The sequence below is a fragment of the Micromys minutus genome (assembly GCF_963924665.1).
Source record: "Micromys minutus genome assembly, chromosome: 23".
In the NCBI taxonomy this organism is placed as follows: Eukaryota; Metazoa; Chordata; class Mammalia; order Rodentia; family Muridae; genus Micromys; species Micromys minutus.
In genome coordinates this window covers 29,006,412-29,019,465 of record NC_137958.1, presented here as the reverse complement: position 1 = coordinate 29,019,465, position 13,054 = coordinate 29,006,412, and the positions used below count along the sequence as shown (strand labels likewise).

Here is a 13,054-nt window from a genome sequence, read left to right as displayed (position 1 = left end):
CCCTCAGTTAGGCGTGCCGACTGGCTTGATGTAGTGTAGTCCTGTGCAGACAACCACGACTGTTGTAGGTTCATGAGTGTAGTGGCATTTTCATGTCCCGAATGCACTGATTAGCCAGCCCCAGTCTGCCCCAACCTCTGACTCCTATAGTCTTCCAACACCTTCTTTCCAATGTTCTGAGTTTGAGGGGAAGAGGTTGATATGGATGTCCTATCAGTAGCTAATAACTCTGCAGAGATGTCTTCTCTGCACGTTGACTTAGTTGTGGCACTCTGCATTAACCATCATCCTTTGCGCGAAGAAGCTTCTCTGATAAAAGCTGAGACATGCGCTAACCTATGGGCATAGTTATATATTCAAAGAGCCGCTTGATATCATCCATTTAGCATAACTATGACTAGTAGCTTCACCTCTATGGCCCAGTGTACTTCTCAGCTATTGGTTTTTAGCTGGATCGGCAGCGCCAGGATCCTAGGTCTGAGGGAATACCTCGTGGCTTAGAGACAGGTGATGTGAAGGTCTACATGCCCCTGCACTGGTCTTCAGGGTCACTCCTCGGCTTATGCCATACTGCCTCGAGTCACCTGGTGTAACACTGGGCTGTGACAAGATTTGATAATGGGAGGAAACCACTGCCACTACAACATCAAAAATAAGCATATTTTATATGTTTACCTTTTATTACCATATATTAACCTTTTATTTATTTAATGCGGTTTGTGTATCACCTGCATTCAGGTGCCCAGAAAGGCCAGAAGTGGGTACCAGATCCCCTAGACCTAGACTTACAGTTGTGAGCTGCCTGATATGGGTGTGGGAACCAAGCCTAGGTCTCATGGGCAGCCAGGATTCACATCCACTGAGCGATCTCTCCTGCCCTCCACTTGGTACCTTCTTGCTCATTTTGTTTATTTTGTTACTTCCTCGAGTGTTGCTCATACCTGATTTCTTCCGATCTTTTCAATGTGGCCGGCGGGCCCTTTGTTTTCACATACTTCTAAGTTCACAGAGCTTAGCTAAGTAAGGGCAGGGAAAAAAAAATTCAAGATTCGTGCAAGCTTGGGTTCTCATTTAAACCAGATTGCTTGCAACTGCTTTAAGGTGATTAATTTCTAAGTGCAATTTGGTACAGAGATAAGACTCATGGACAAAAGCCATCCTCTCTGAGCCATTATTAAACAGATTAATATTTGGTCTCAGTGAAGTGTTGTGCAATGACGAATCATTTTATGTTCATGGATGCTCAGTTTCACCATAAACTCTGACCACAACATTATAATCCTCACCTACATTTGAATACCCACTGTGACCTTCATCAATTTTCCAGGCATTTTCCCCAAGGTACCGTACCTAATTGATACATGCCTGTGGGTATAGTATAAAAAGAAAGGCAGGAAGCATGACCAAAATGCAGCTTATCTCTGGAAGACAATATTTTCAAGTCTCCTTTCTTGTGATTTACTTTGTTACCGACTCTCATACACGCCCACCGAAAATATGCTGTTTTCCCTTACAACAACAACAAAAAATGACTTGGAACCATACTAATTCTTTTTCACTGTTGTTCTTGTTTGCTTTTGCTAAGATTTGGCTTTCGCTAGCGAGAGCCTGAGGCTTTACCTTCATCAGTATGTCTGTTTCTGCCTATAGGCCTCTGTGTGGCCTGTGGACCTCTATTGTTTTAACTGACTTGCGTGATTTTAAATGGCCTTCATTTGATTGTACTAAAACCCTATTATTTAAAACGTTAATCTTGCCTGACAGTCATTTATCCCCCACCCTGCCTTTAAAACCCCAATGGTTGTATATTATATTTCTGTCCATTAAATACTTAAAACTATTGTTGCTACGCCACCTCTGCTAGCCCAGGCACAGTCTTCAGAGAACACAAATGAAATGCAGTGGTTGAAGACTGGAGCTAACGGGAGAATGCTTCTGTGAGTTTTCCACATTGTATAGGTCACCTGCATCCTTACCTGTGGATCCTCCTCTACAAAAGCCAGAAATGGCAGACAGTCTTTCTTACACTGCATCCTTCTCGCCTCTTTTACTTCCTTCTTCCATTTTTAATAACGGCATGATTGTAGGTAGCTCACCAAATAATTCAGGATAATCTCCCCTTAAAACCTTTTAAAATAAGCATTTTTGAGACAGAGTCTCAAGATTGTAAACCAGGCTGCTGTCAAATTCAACATACTCCTGCCTCAGTCTTCCAAGTGTTGAGATTCTTAACCACATTTAAATTTAATAAAAATGTGCCAACGTACCAAATTTTCATGCTTCTTGCAACCAATTAACTAACTTTTTTGGGGGGCAGTCATTCTTCTACCTCCTAAGTTACCCCCGTATAAAAGAATCAGAATATACCAATCTATAGTTAATTCTGTCAGGGGAGAACACTAATTATTCAAATGTAAAGTGTAAAACAACGGAAGCTCACATTTTACTACCTTCACTGCCACTACACTCTGAAATTACACTATAATTAGCTAGCTAGATTGAAATAAAAGAAACTCTTGGGCTTGAAAATGAGAAGAGACAGGCTAACACATACAAAACCATCACCTTTTCTGTGCTGGGCACCTGACCCAGGGTCCACAGGCTGAGAAAGCTGTATCTCTGACCCAAATATGTTTGTTGTTAAAATATAAACAGAAACCACAAAAGCACATTTTGTAAAATCTTTTGAAACACTGTAGAATTCAGGAACTACTACAGCTACAGCCTGTGACTGATAATAGATGATTGTTAATGTTAATTTAAACTAAGTAGGGGTAGCCAGAAAGACTACATTTGAATACACTGTGAGGTCTTATGTCCTATAAAACAAAGTATCCACAGAATCATTGAACATGTGTCTGTGGTGAAAAGTCAAATCTCTCGGGCCAGCAAGAGGCTCGGTGGATAGAGACACTTTGTTTCCAGGCCTGATGACTAAGTTGGTCCCTGGAATCCACTCAGCAGAAGGAGATCCAACTCCTAAAAGCTCTCCCCACCCTCCACATGTGCCTCATCATGCACAGCACATGCACAAGCACACACACTCACACACACTCTATACACACACACACAATATACAAATAAAAGCAATATTATTTTAAAGTATTTATTTAAAAAATTAAATAAACATTTTTATTTTTTTAAAAAGAGTCTCCTGCTAGAAAAGTCCAACTGGACCCAGCACTACACTTGTAAGAGTCCTTTCGACTCCTGCACTGTCCTATCCACCCAGTCTCTTCAGTTTAGCTTCATATCTTTTCTGACTCCAGGACAGCAGAGCAATGCTTGATGTGCTGACGTCATACCCAGCATGTGCCAACTCTCTGATTCGGGTTTTTAAAGTATTGATGCTTGAGTCTAATACCCTGGGGTTTTCAATTATTTGTGAGGGACTGATGTTTTCTTCTATAAGGCAGTCTATTTTATCATTAAACTTTTTCTCTGACAAGAAGATCATACTCGGATAGCTTAGGACAAACCTCTGTACCTCCTCCTCAGTGCATCCAAGAGAGAGCAGCCTCTCTTTGATGTTTGCATAGTTCTTTTTGGTACAGTCATTGGAAAGGTCTAAGATCCTAGCTCCAGGGCCACATATTAGAAGCAGCAGGTCCTTTTTGTCTAAGTTGAAAGTTGACTGTAAAAATTCAATGTTAGCCTTTACACGTTTGGTGCTCTGAATTAAGATGGAAGGATTTTTAGAAATGATTTTCCTGACAAAATCTGTGGGACTGTTATGACCTAAGGATATACTGGTGTCCTGCAAAAATCCAACCATCTGTTTATTCAAATTCAGACTGTTGGAGAAGGTTCTGGGAGCATTGGTCAATAGTCGGCAGAGGCATTTCTGAGTCAATCCGACAGAGCAGAGAAACTTTATATTATTCTCTAAGTTTAGGTTGTTATTAGACCGAAAAAAGGATTCGGGAGAACGCTCCAAAATATTTACAATTTCAAGGTCTGATGCCATAATCTTTCTCCACAGATCCCACCGTTTTGAAAGACTCTCAGTTGTACGTGTTATGGCTCGTGGATATCTTGATATGATGCTACCAATCACGTTGTCACTCGCTCCTTTGGACAGAAGGAACATCTTCAGCTCCTGTTCATTCGTAATGGCCCTGTTAAAAACTCCAGGCTGCCGTCTCCTCGCCATGTCAATGTCAACTCCCATGGTGAGTAAGTTGTTGAGAAGGTCCGCATTCTCCAAAGACTCCTTGTCTTTACTGGTGCACCCCACACTCAGTGTCCTAAGGGAAACTGATTTGAGGAAAACTTCTGCTGAATATCGGAGCAGCCAACCTCTTAAATCAAATAGGAAGTTCCTTCTCACACACCAGATGTTTCTTGATGCCATAATCATGGGATAGCCCAAAGTTTTTTTCAAATGCTGTGCAAAACAACATAGAATGTTAACATATAAGACTATGTGAGCAACCAGTGATATTATGATTCTTTAAACACAAGGGGCCTCTCCAGGAGACAACACCTATCCCTAAGGTTCTCCTGGTGCTGCACTTCGCCTGCCTCACTGCTGCTGGGGGATCTCTATGGACTTAGGGCTCTTCCTCTTTCAACTTAAAGAGAAGCAGAACAGCACCAGGCTGCCCCAAACTGCCTGCCTCTGAACTGTTCCATTTATTTCATTGTGCCTGCCTTGACTCTCCAGAATCTAATAAATGGCTCTTTCAGTACCATTTGTCTTTCACTTTGGCAGACGTCTGAACTGACCCCACCCACAGACACTAGATTTCTTTGCTTCTAGCTATCTTAATCTCAAACTCTAAATGTAGCTCTGAAAAACCACACTTCAGATTGTCTAATTTCCATCTTGAATGTCTTTTTTGGGTTCATAATACCCTTTAAATGGATCACATTGATTATATGTATATATATAATAAAAGTATATGTCATACATTATATATAATATACAATAATATTGTATGATGTATAATATTATATATAATAAACATATAATATGCTACATATAAACATTATACATTACATTATATATTATATATAAGCACATATATATATATTTATGTACACACACACACACATATATGCTTACACAAATCTCTGGACAAGAACTAACAACATCAATCTCTACCTCAGTTTACCAAACTGTTTCCTTGGTTACAATGTAATAATAGTTGAGAGATGAAGTGTAATTCAGAGGTAGACCTTATACTTAAGGTACAGCTTATATCCTTAGCATGCATGAGGACTTGAGTTCAATGCTCAATAACAGAAAGGATGAGGGGGAATTAATTTTCTAATTCAAAGTTGTTCGGTCTTAAACCTGGGATTAGAGTTTGCCAAGAACAAGAAATAGCTGCAGTGTTCATTAGACATATCAAAGCTGACCTGGCTGTCAGGTTTTCCCATCATCCCTCAGTCCCTTACCTGTTACAGGGTCCTCCTAGCTGGTATCTCCCACTCTACCCTGAACTCTCCAGCCCATAGGTTGGGCTGCCCCTCCCCCAGCTGCTCTTCCATATATAATCTACCCATTTTGGCAACACCAGTCCTTTTGGTTCTTTTTGCCTTTTGGCCTCTTGGCTGCTGCTCAAGGGTCCTCTCTTCCTCTCTCTCCTCACATGGCCCAGCTCAGTCTGCCACTCATGCCCACTTTAGATTTTTCCAGATGCCTCTGGATGTTTTCTCCCTCTTATCTACAATCACCCTCTGCTCCTCCAAACCCAAGAAAGCCACGTCCTCCTTTAATTTGTTGTTTTTTTGTTTATTTATTTATTTTTTTTCACTTAAGGCTCTGGCCCAGTAGATCAAACACTCTGATGGTGGCCGGATCTATAAAGGAATACAGGCAACACTAACTGAACTCAGTGCCTTATGAGAGAGAGCAAGAGCACAAAGTTGAATGGTTATGGAATGGGGTGTGACTCTAGGAGGAATTGGAGGAGTGGGGTGAATTTCATCAATACACTGTAATAAATTCTCAAGTAATTAGCAAAAATATACATACCAAGAAAAAAAAATGAAAGCTCTATCTTGTACAATTCAACCTTTTCCTTTTCAGGAACACATGGGTGACCTCCGCTAGATAACAGGACAGAATACTATCAGTTTACAATCAGACAAGTTTGATAAAGAGCTTTATAAATAAGCATGCAAAATGATCTAGTAGGGTATAAGGAGAGAACACAGTATCCATTTTTCAACTTCATTTGTCTTATCCTGTGAAGAGTTCTACTTTTTATGAGTTTCATCACATATGCATTATTAAATAATAGGTACATTAAAAAATCAGTCATATATACTGTACATAAAAACCATACATATAACAAGCCTTTAAGGCTAAAAATTACTAACCTATACTGTGCATTCAGATAATTATACTCTAGATAATTAGCACCATGGTAAATGATAAACATGCCACAGAATATTTAAGAGAAATTCTAATACCAATAAACCAAAGGAAACAAAAAAGTTTGCTAAGCTTCCTGAAAAAGGATAGAAAATCTATTAGGGTTTCTACTGGATCTGTCACAAGTAGATTGTGTTTCTCTTTATATAACTTATCCTTCAGATAAATATCGTCTAAATGAATCAACACATACAAAAGTGAGCTGAGCATCTATGCAGATCCTAAAACAGCGCTCCTCTGATTAATGCCCCTTGTGATTAACACCCCCATGAGGGTTTTCTCTCTTCCTCACTAACTCCACTCAAAAATAGTAACAAAGCATCACGTTCTGAACATCCTCACCAGTTCTAGTCTCATTGTTCCCGCTGTCTTTTCACTATTTTTAATTGACACAGTAAATAATGAAACATATATATATATATATATATATATATAATCCTTTACACACACACACACCTTTTAAGTCTCATTTATCTTGTTAAACGGCCTTTTCTTTCAGAAAGGGTCATTTTCTTTAATTCTAGCTGTATTGCAAGGTCTTGTATAAACAATCTTCTTTTAAAAACAGATTGTTCAGCAAGGTAACTAACTATACAGCATAATGTTATTTAAAAAGCAAAGATAAATATCGAATTGACTTCAGTATTCCTCTAAAATTAAATCACTTTCTAAAGGAATGTTAAATTTAGCGAATATCATAAAGATCAGGGTGATCATAATGAGTGAGATTCAAGAAGAAAGACTGATGTCCCCCTCTGTCCCACAGTTGGAAAGCTAACCGGCTTTCATTCGCATTGGGGTACCACATTTTGACGCACCATTTAAGGTGGAGATGCTTTTTTGTTTGTTTTTCTTTTTCTTTTACAGAACTACATTTCAGCATTGGATTTTGTAGTCGAGACTTTGGATCCCTCCAGAAAAGGTAAGGATCAGATGTTTCTACCACCACACCACTAGTCCGGAAAAGAAAAGGGCAAAAACATCACCAGAGTAGTAGGGAACAGAGAGATCCAGGCTAGACACCTCCACATCATTTTTGTGAAATGCACAACGTCTTGCAAACTAAACATTTCCCAGTCATAATGCAAAGAAAACAGCAACAAAAGACCTTTCTCCACGCATGGGTGGGGAAAGGTAGTGGCATCACAAACGTACTGTAACACCAGAACCCAACGTTTCACATACATTATTATCTCGTAATGTCCCATATACACAACAGCCTAAGGGGTGGGCACTGTCCCTAAAGTTACAGATTCTGGCACAACGTCCCGCTCCTTTGCTGAAAGAAGTGTAGAGGACTTGCGCCTAAATCAAAACCATCATAATAACACATGGAAGCCTCTCCTCCCCTCCAGGGCAATTCTGCCTTTAGCACTGCACTGTCTGCCGGAGACCTGCAAACCGCGTACAAACGCTGCAGCAGCTCCACAACCCCAGCCCGAACCCAACATTGCTTTCGCGTTCCTTACCAAAGCTTGCGGTAGACACCTTTTACTTCCGCCCGTAGACGCCCAGGAGGAATAGGAGGGCGGAAGTAGAGACTGGCTTCCGGCCTATCACAGGGCGTAGGTGTGACGTCATTACCTAGGCGCGCATCTTCAATCCTCCCAAGTCTGGCGGCAGCAGCCCAGCAGGGGGCGGCTAGAGACTGCGATGGATGCTGGGACTCAGCTGCGGGGCTGGTTCTGGACCACAGAGTGGAACCAATGCTCCCCTCTGCCTGGGGGTGATATTCTGTCTGTACCCCGGAACAGGTTCGGTTTTGGTCTCAGTCTTTCTCTTAGGTTGCTTTATAGACCTTCACCCCTTTTGCAAATTCTTTTTGCGTTATTTAGTTGGTTGGTGTTTGTAAGAATAAATATTAAAGAAAAAATAATAAAAAATGTAAAATCTTAATAATCTATTTACCCGGAAAGTGAACCCACTGACCACAGTTTCTTCAGCTTTGGGGACGGAGGACGACTTGGAAAATATTCCTTGCCCTAGCTTATTTATTCAGTGACTATTTATCGACCATCTGTGTGTTCCAGGCTTGTTTCACGTTCGGGAATACAGGGGAAAGCAAGACAGCCTCTGTCTTCTGAACCATAAGTCCCATGGTGTCACTTCTGCCTAAATATTCTCTCTTCAGCAGGTCCCCACGGATTTTCTTTTATGATCACTAGGAATGGCTTAAGTCCTCATGGAAGTGATGTCAACGAGGAAATGGTGTGGCTGAGATATTGGAGAGTTTGGGAGACAGGAAGGCCAAGGGTAGGGGGTGAAAGGTGAGGGGCAAAGAAGAGGAAAAGAGAACTGGGAGCCGGATAGAAGATGCTGTTCTGGTTTCTCATCTTCCTTCAGTTTTTTTTTAATGTTGATTAAGTCGACTTTGTATCAAAGTTATGCTGCTATGCAGATCTCTCTTTTAACATTTCTTTATTGAAAGGATGGTGACATGTGATGATGCTTGTGACTTTAAATGACCTCACTTGGAAGGAGGAGGGTAAGAAAGTCTACATCAAGACAAATACCTCCCTAAAACTAAAGTTAAAATACTCAGGAATTAGACTTAATTTGTGTAGTCCAAATGCCAAGTCTCTGCTGTCTTCAGAATTGTCCCTGTCCTCTTATAACCAAGATTGATAATAATGATATAATTATTAATATTGACTATTGTGCCAATATATGCCTGCCTAACTAGCTTTTCCTTGGGAAGTTCACAGACTCTTACTTTACCACTCATGTTTGAATCTCAACAAAGCCAATTAGAGCCAGAAAGGAATCCAGCCACATGGCTACTCTAGCTAGAATACAGGCACCATCATATTAAACACTATTTTTTTAATTGGAGAACTTTATTAAAAAAACAAAGATAAAGGTACAAATTTAAGCATTTTTGCATAAAAGTATACAAATACATTTTTGTCAGTGCTTGGCTTTTTTAAAATAAGGTTTCATAGTGTGCATTAAGATCTTACTAGTTACAATGAGCATAAAGTACATGTAAAACAGGATGTAACCTGGAATTAGTCAAGGTTTTCTTGGTGTGTAAGGAGTAAACATAATGTCTTTTTCTTTTCTTTTCTTTTCTTTATGTCTCTTGAACTTCACACAGTCTGTGAGTTGTTTCTGGGGTGTTCAGAGCTTTCTAGGGTTAGTATCCAACTATCAGTGACTGCATATTATGTCTGTTCTTTTGTGACTGGGTTATTTCACTCAGGATGATATTCTCTAGATGTATCCATTTTCTTAAGAATTTCATAAGGTCATTTTTTTCTGATAGCTGAGTAAGTACTCCATTGTGTAAATGTACCACAATTTGTGTATCCATTCATCTACTGAAGGACATCTGGGTTCTTTCCAGCTTCTGGTTATTATTAATTGAGCTGCTATGAACATTGTGGTTCATGTGTCTTTGTTGTATGTTGGAGCATCTCTGGGGCAAATGCCCAGAAGTGGAATAACTGGGTATTCAGGTAGTACCATGTCCAATTTTCTGAGGAATCGCCAGACTGATTTCCAGAGTGGTTGTATCAGTTTACAACCCCACCAACAAAGGAGAAGTGTTCCTCTTTCTCCACATTCTCACCAGTATCTGCTATCATCTGAATTTTTGATCTTGGCCAATCTGACTGGTGTGAGGTGGAATCTCAGGGTTGTTTTGATTTGCATTTCCCTGATGGCTAAGGATGTCGAGCACTTCCTTAGATGCTTCTCAGCCATTTGATATTCCTCAATTGAGAACTTTTTGTTTAGCTCTATACCCCATTTTTTATAGGGTTGTTTGATTCTCTGGTGTCTAGCTTCTTGAGTTCTTTGTATATCTTGGATATTAGGTCTGTATCTGATGTGGGGTTGCTAAAGATCTTCTCCCTCTCTGTTGGCTGCCGTTTTGTTTTCTTGACAGTGTCTTTAGTCTTACAGAAACTTTGCAATCTCATTAAGTCCCATTTGTCAATATTTGACCTTAGAGCAGGAGGAGCCATTGGTGATTCTATTTTGTGGAATAGTTTGGAGAATATTGGTATTATGTCGTCAATAAATGTCTGATAAAATTCTGCACCTAACCCATCTGGACCTGGGCTTTTCTTGGTTGGGAGACTTTTGATGACTGCTTCTATTTTTTTAGGTGTTATGGGATTATTTAGATGATTTACCTGGTCCTGGTTTAACTTTAGTATCTTGTATCTGTCTAGGAATTCATCCATTTCCTCCAGATTTTCCAGCCTTGTGGAGTATAGGCTTTTGTAGTAGGATCTGATGATTTCTTGAATTTCCTCAGTTTCAGTTGTTATTTCTCCACTTTCCTTTCTGATTTTGTTAATTTGGATACTCTCTCTTTGCCCTCTAATTAGTCTGGGTAAGGGTTTATCAATCTTGTTAATTTTCTCAAAGAACCAGCTCTTGGTTTTGTTGATTCTTTGAATGGTTTTTTTTTTGTTTGTTTGTTTCTATTTGGTCTATTTCTGCTTAAGTTTGATTATTTCTTGTAGTCTACTCCTCTTGGGTGTATCTGCTTCCTTTTGTTCCAGAGCTTTTAGCTGTGCTGTCAAGTTGCTGATGTATGTTCTCTCCAGTTTCTTTTTGGAAGCACTCAGCGCTATGAGTTTTTCTCTCAGTACTGCTTTCATTGCATCCCATAGGTTTGGGTATGTTGTGTTTTCGTTTTCATTGAATTCTAGAAAATCCTTAATTTCTTTCTTTATTTCTTCTTTGACCCTGCTATCGTTTAATAGAGTGTTGTTTAGTTTCCATGTGTATATGGGATTTTTGTTGTCTTTGTTGTTATTAAAGACCAGCCTTAGACCATGGTGATCTGAGAGGATGCATGGGAGTATTTCAATCTTCTTGTATCTATTGATGCTTGTTTTGTGACCAATTATGTGGTCAATTTTTGAGAAGGTGCCGTGAGGTGCTGAGAAGAAGGTGTATTCTTTTGTTTTAGGATGATATGTTCTGTAGATATCTATTAATTCCAGTTGGTTCATAACCTCTGCTAGTTTTACAGTGTCCTTGTTCAGATTCTGTTTCCATGATCTGTCCATTGGTGAGAGTGGGGTATTGAGGTCTCCCACTATTATTTTGTGAGACACAATGCATTTTTTGAGCTTTAGTAGGGTTTCTTTTATGAATATGGGTGCTTTTGTATTTGGAGCATATATGTTAAGGATTGAGAGTTCCTCCTGACAGATTTCCCCTGAAATGAGTAAAAAGTGTCTTTTTTACCAGGCCTGTGTCCCTGGATCTCTGCTGTTTCTGGTGGTGGCTGGTCTGAGCACCCGTTCTGCACTCAAAGTCCTCCGGCTGGGAATAGCCCGATGCTGGGTTACTGGTTCTCTGATCCAAGCTGGGGAGGGGCACTTTCCGAGCACTCAGCAGAGGTCTCTCTGCACCTCGGCTAGTCAGAACGCCTTCTCACCAGGTCGGTGTCCCTGGATCCCATATTAAACACTATTAATTCCAAACAATGAAGGTAGAGTTATTGTGTAGAAGGAAACACTCATTATTGAAAGTGTAGTCTATTGAGTGGCAGAAAACATGAAGAATCAAAGAAAAAGTTGACAAAATAAGGATATGATCAACTCTCAGGAGAACAGAGAGGAGAGATAGATGGGGGAGGTAGATTCAGTCAGAAGTGAGAAAAGCCAGATTAAATCATTCAGCTTGAAAGGGGAGTTTGAGCCAGAATAGCTGAGCTGAGTTGGCCAGCCAGAGTTCAGAAAGAACTAGAAAGAGTGAGATTATTCAGCAATAAGTCTCAGAGGCTGAATGCATCCTAGGCCTAGATTAGGCTGTTCTGAGGTTAGAAGTTTCCAGAACAAGGCCTTCAGCAGACGAAGGCAGTGAGCTTCCAGACCACATTACATCCAGTGAATAAAGATACCTTTACAAAGGTCTCACTTACACCATAACCAAAGTAACTTGAAGAGGACAGGGTTTATTCAGTTTATGCTCCCCCATCATAGTTCATGAACAAAGTAGGTCTAAACAGGAACTCAGAGCAGGAACCTGGAGCCAGGAACTGATACAAAGGTCATGGAGGATTGCTGCGTACTGGCTTCCTCTTCCTAGCTTCCTCAACCTGCTTTCTTATAGGATCTAGGAACTCCAGCCCAGCGATGGCACCATCTACAGTGGACTATTCCCTCCCCTATTATTTGAGAACATGCTGGACTTGTGTACAGCCAGGTCTTGTTGAGGCATTTTTCTCAAATGAGGCTCTTTCCTCTCTGATGACTGTCTTGTGTCAAGCTGACATAGAACTAGCTAGTAAACTCACCAAAGGAGCTTATGTCTGTACTAGGAGAGTGCTATATTCTTACATGTGGTTGTTTGTTTGCATATGAGAATTCTACATAGAATTCTGGCTGATTAAAACAGTAAAGTTATCTATTGAGTTAGCATCTTGCAAACTAACAAAAAAAGCTAGCTCAATTTCCTTCCCTTATGACCTCACAGTCCTAAAGATCTTACTCCAAGCAACTTACTTTCTCTGAAAGGTGCCTAACCAGAATCTAGAGAGAGTCTCCTTGAGTCAGATTTCCTGTTACAACAAAGGCCTGTGGCAAAAAACAGAATAGTGGCCTAGGAAATTTGCTGCCGGCAGAGCTGAAGGGATCCTGGATTCCCATAGGTATTAGGCTGACAACATAACAGGACAGAAGTGGCCAAGACAAATGGAATAAT

The 13,054-nt window shown here is 40.2% G+C and overlaps 1 protein-coding gene across 2 annotated transcripts; it reads right to left on the bottom strand.

The window, feature by feature from the left end:
• Window positions 1-3,166: 3,166 nt before the first annotated feature.
• On the bottom strand, window positions 3,167-7,887 carry MTERF1 (mitochondrial transcription termination factor 1). Of its 2 annotated transcripts, XM_080936065.1 has the most exons (3): window positions 7,855-7,887; window positions 5,984-6,057; window positions 3,167-4,387 (listed from the first exon to the last, which is right to left on the bottom strand). In XM_080936065.1, the coding sequence occupies exon 3, from the start codon at window positions 4,358-4,360 to the stop codon at window positions 3,221-3,223; it is 1,140 nt and encodes a 379-aa protein (XP_080792191.1). In that variant the 5' UTR covers window positions 4,361-4,387; window positions 5,984-6,057; window positions 7,855-7,887; the 3' UTR covers window positions 3,167-3,220. The 2 variants fall into 2 exon arrangements, with proteins under 2 accessions (XP_080792191.1, XP_080792192.1); XM_080936066.1 differs by lacking the exon at window positions 5,984-6,057 and having other exon boundaries at window positions 7,855-7,880.
• Between the last annotated feature and the right edge of the window lie 5,167 nt (window positions 7,888-13,054).

Bases quoted from the DNA above. Each gene is read 5' to 3' on its own strand.
- MTERF1 (XM_080936065.1), bottom strand. From the start codon at position 4,360: ATGATTATGGCATCAAGAAACATCTGGTGTGTGAGAAGGAACTTCCTA.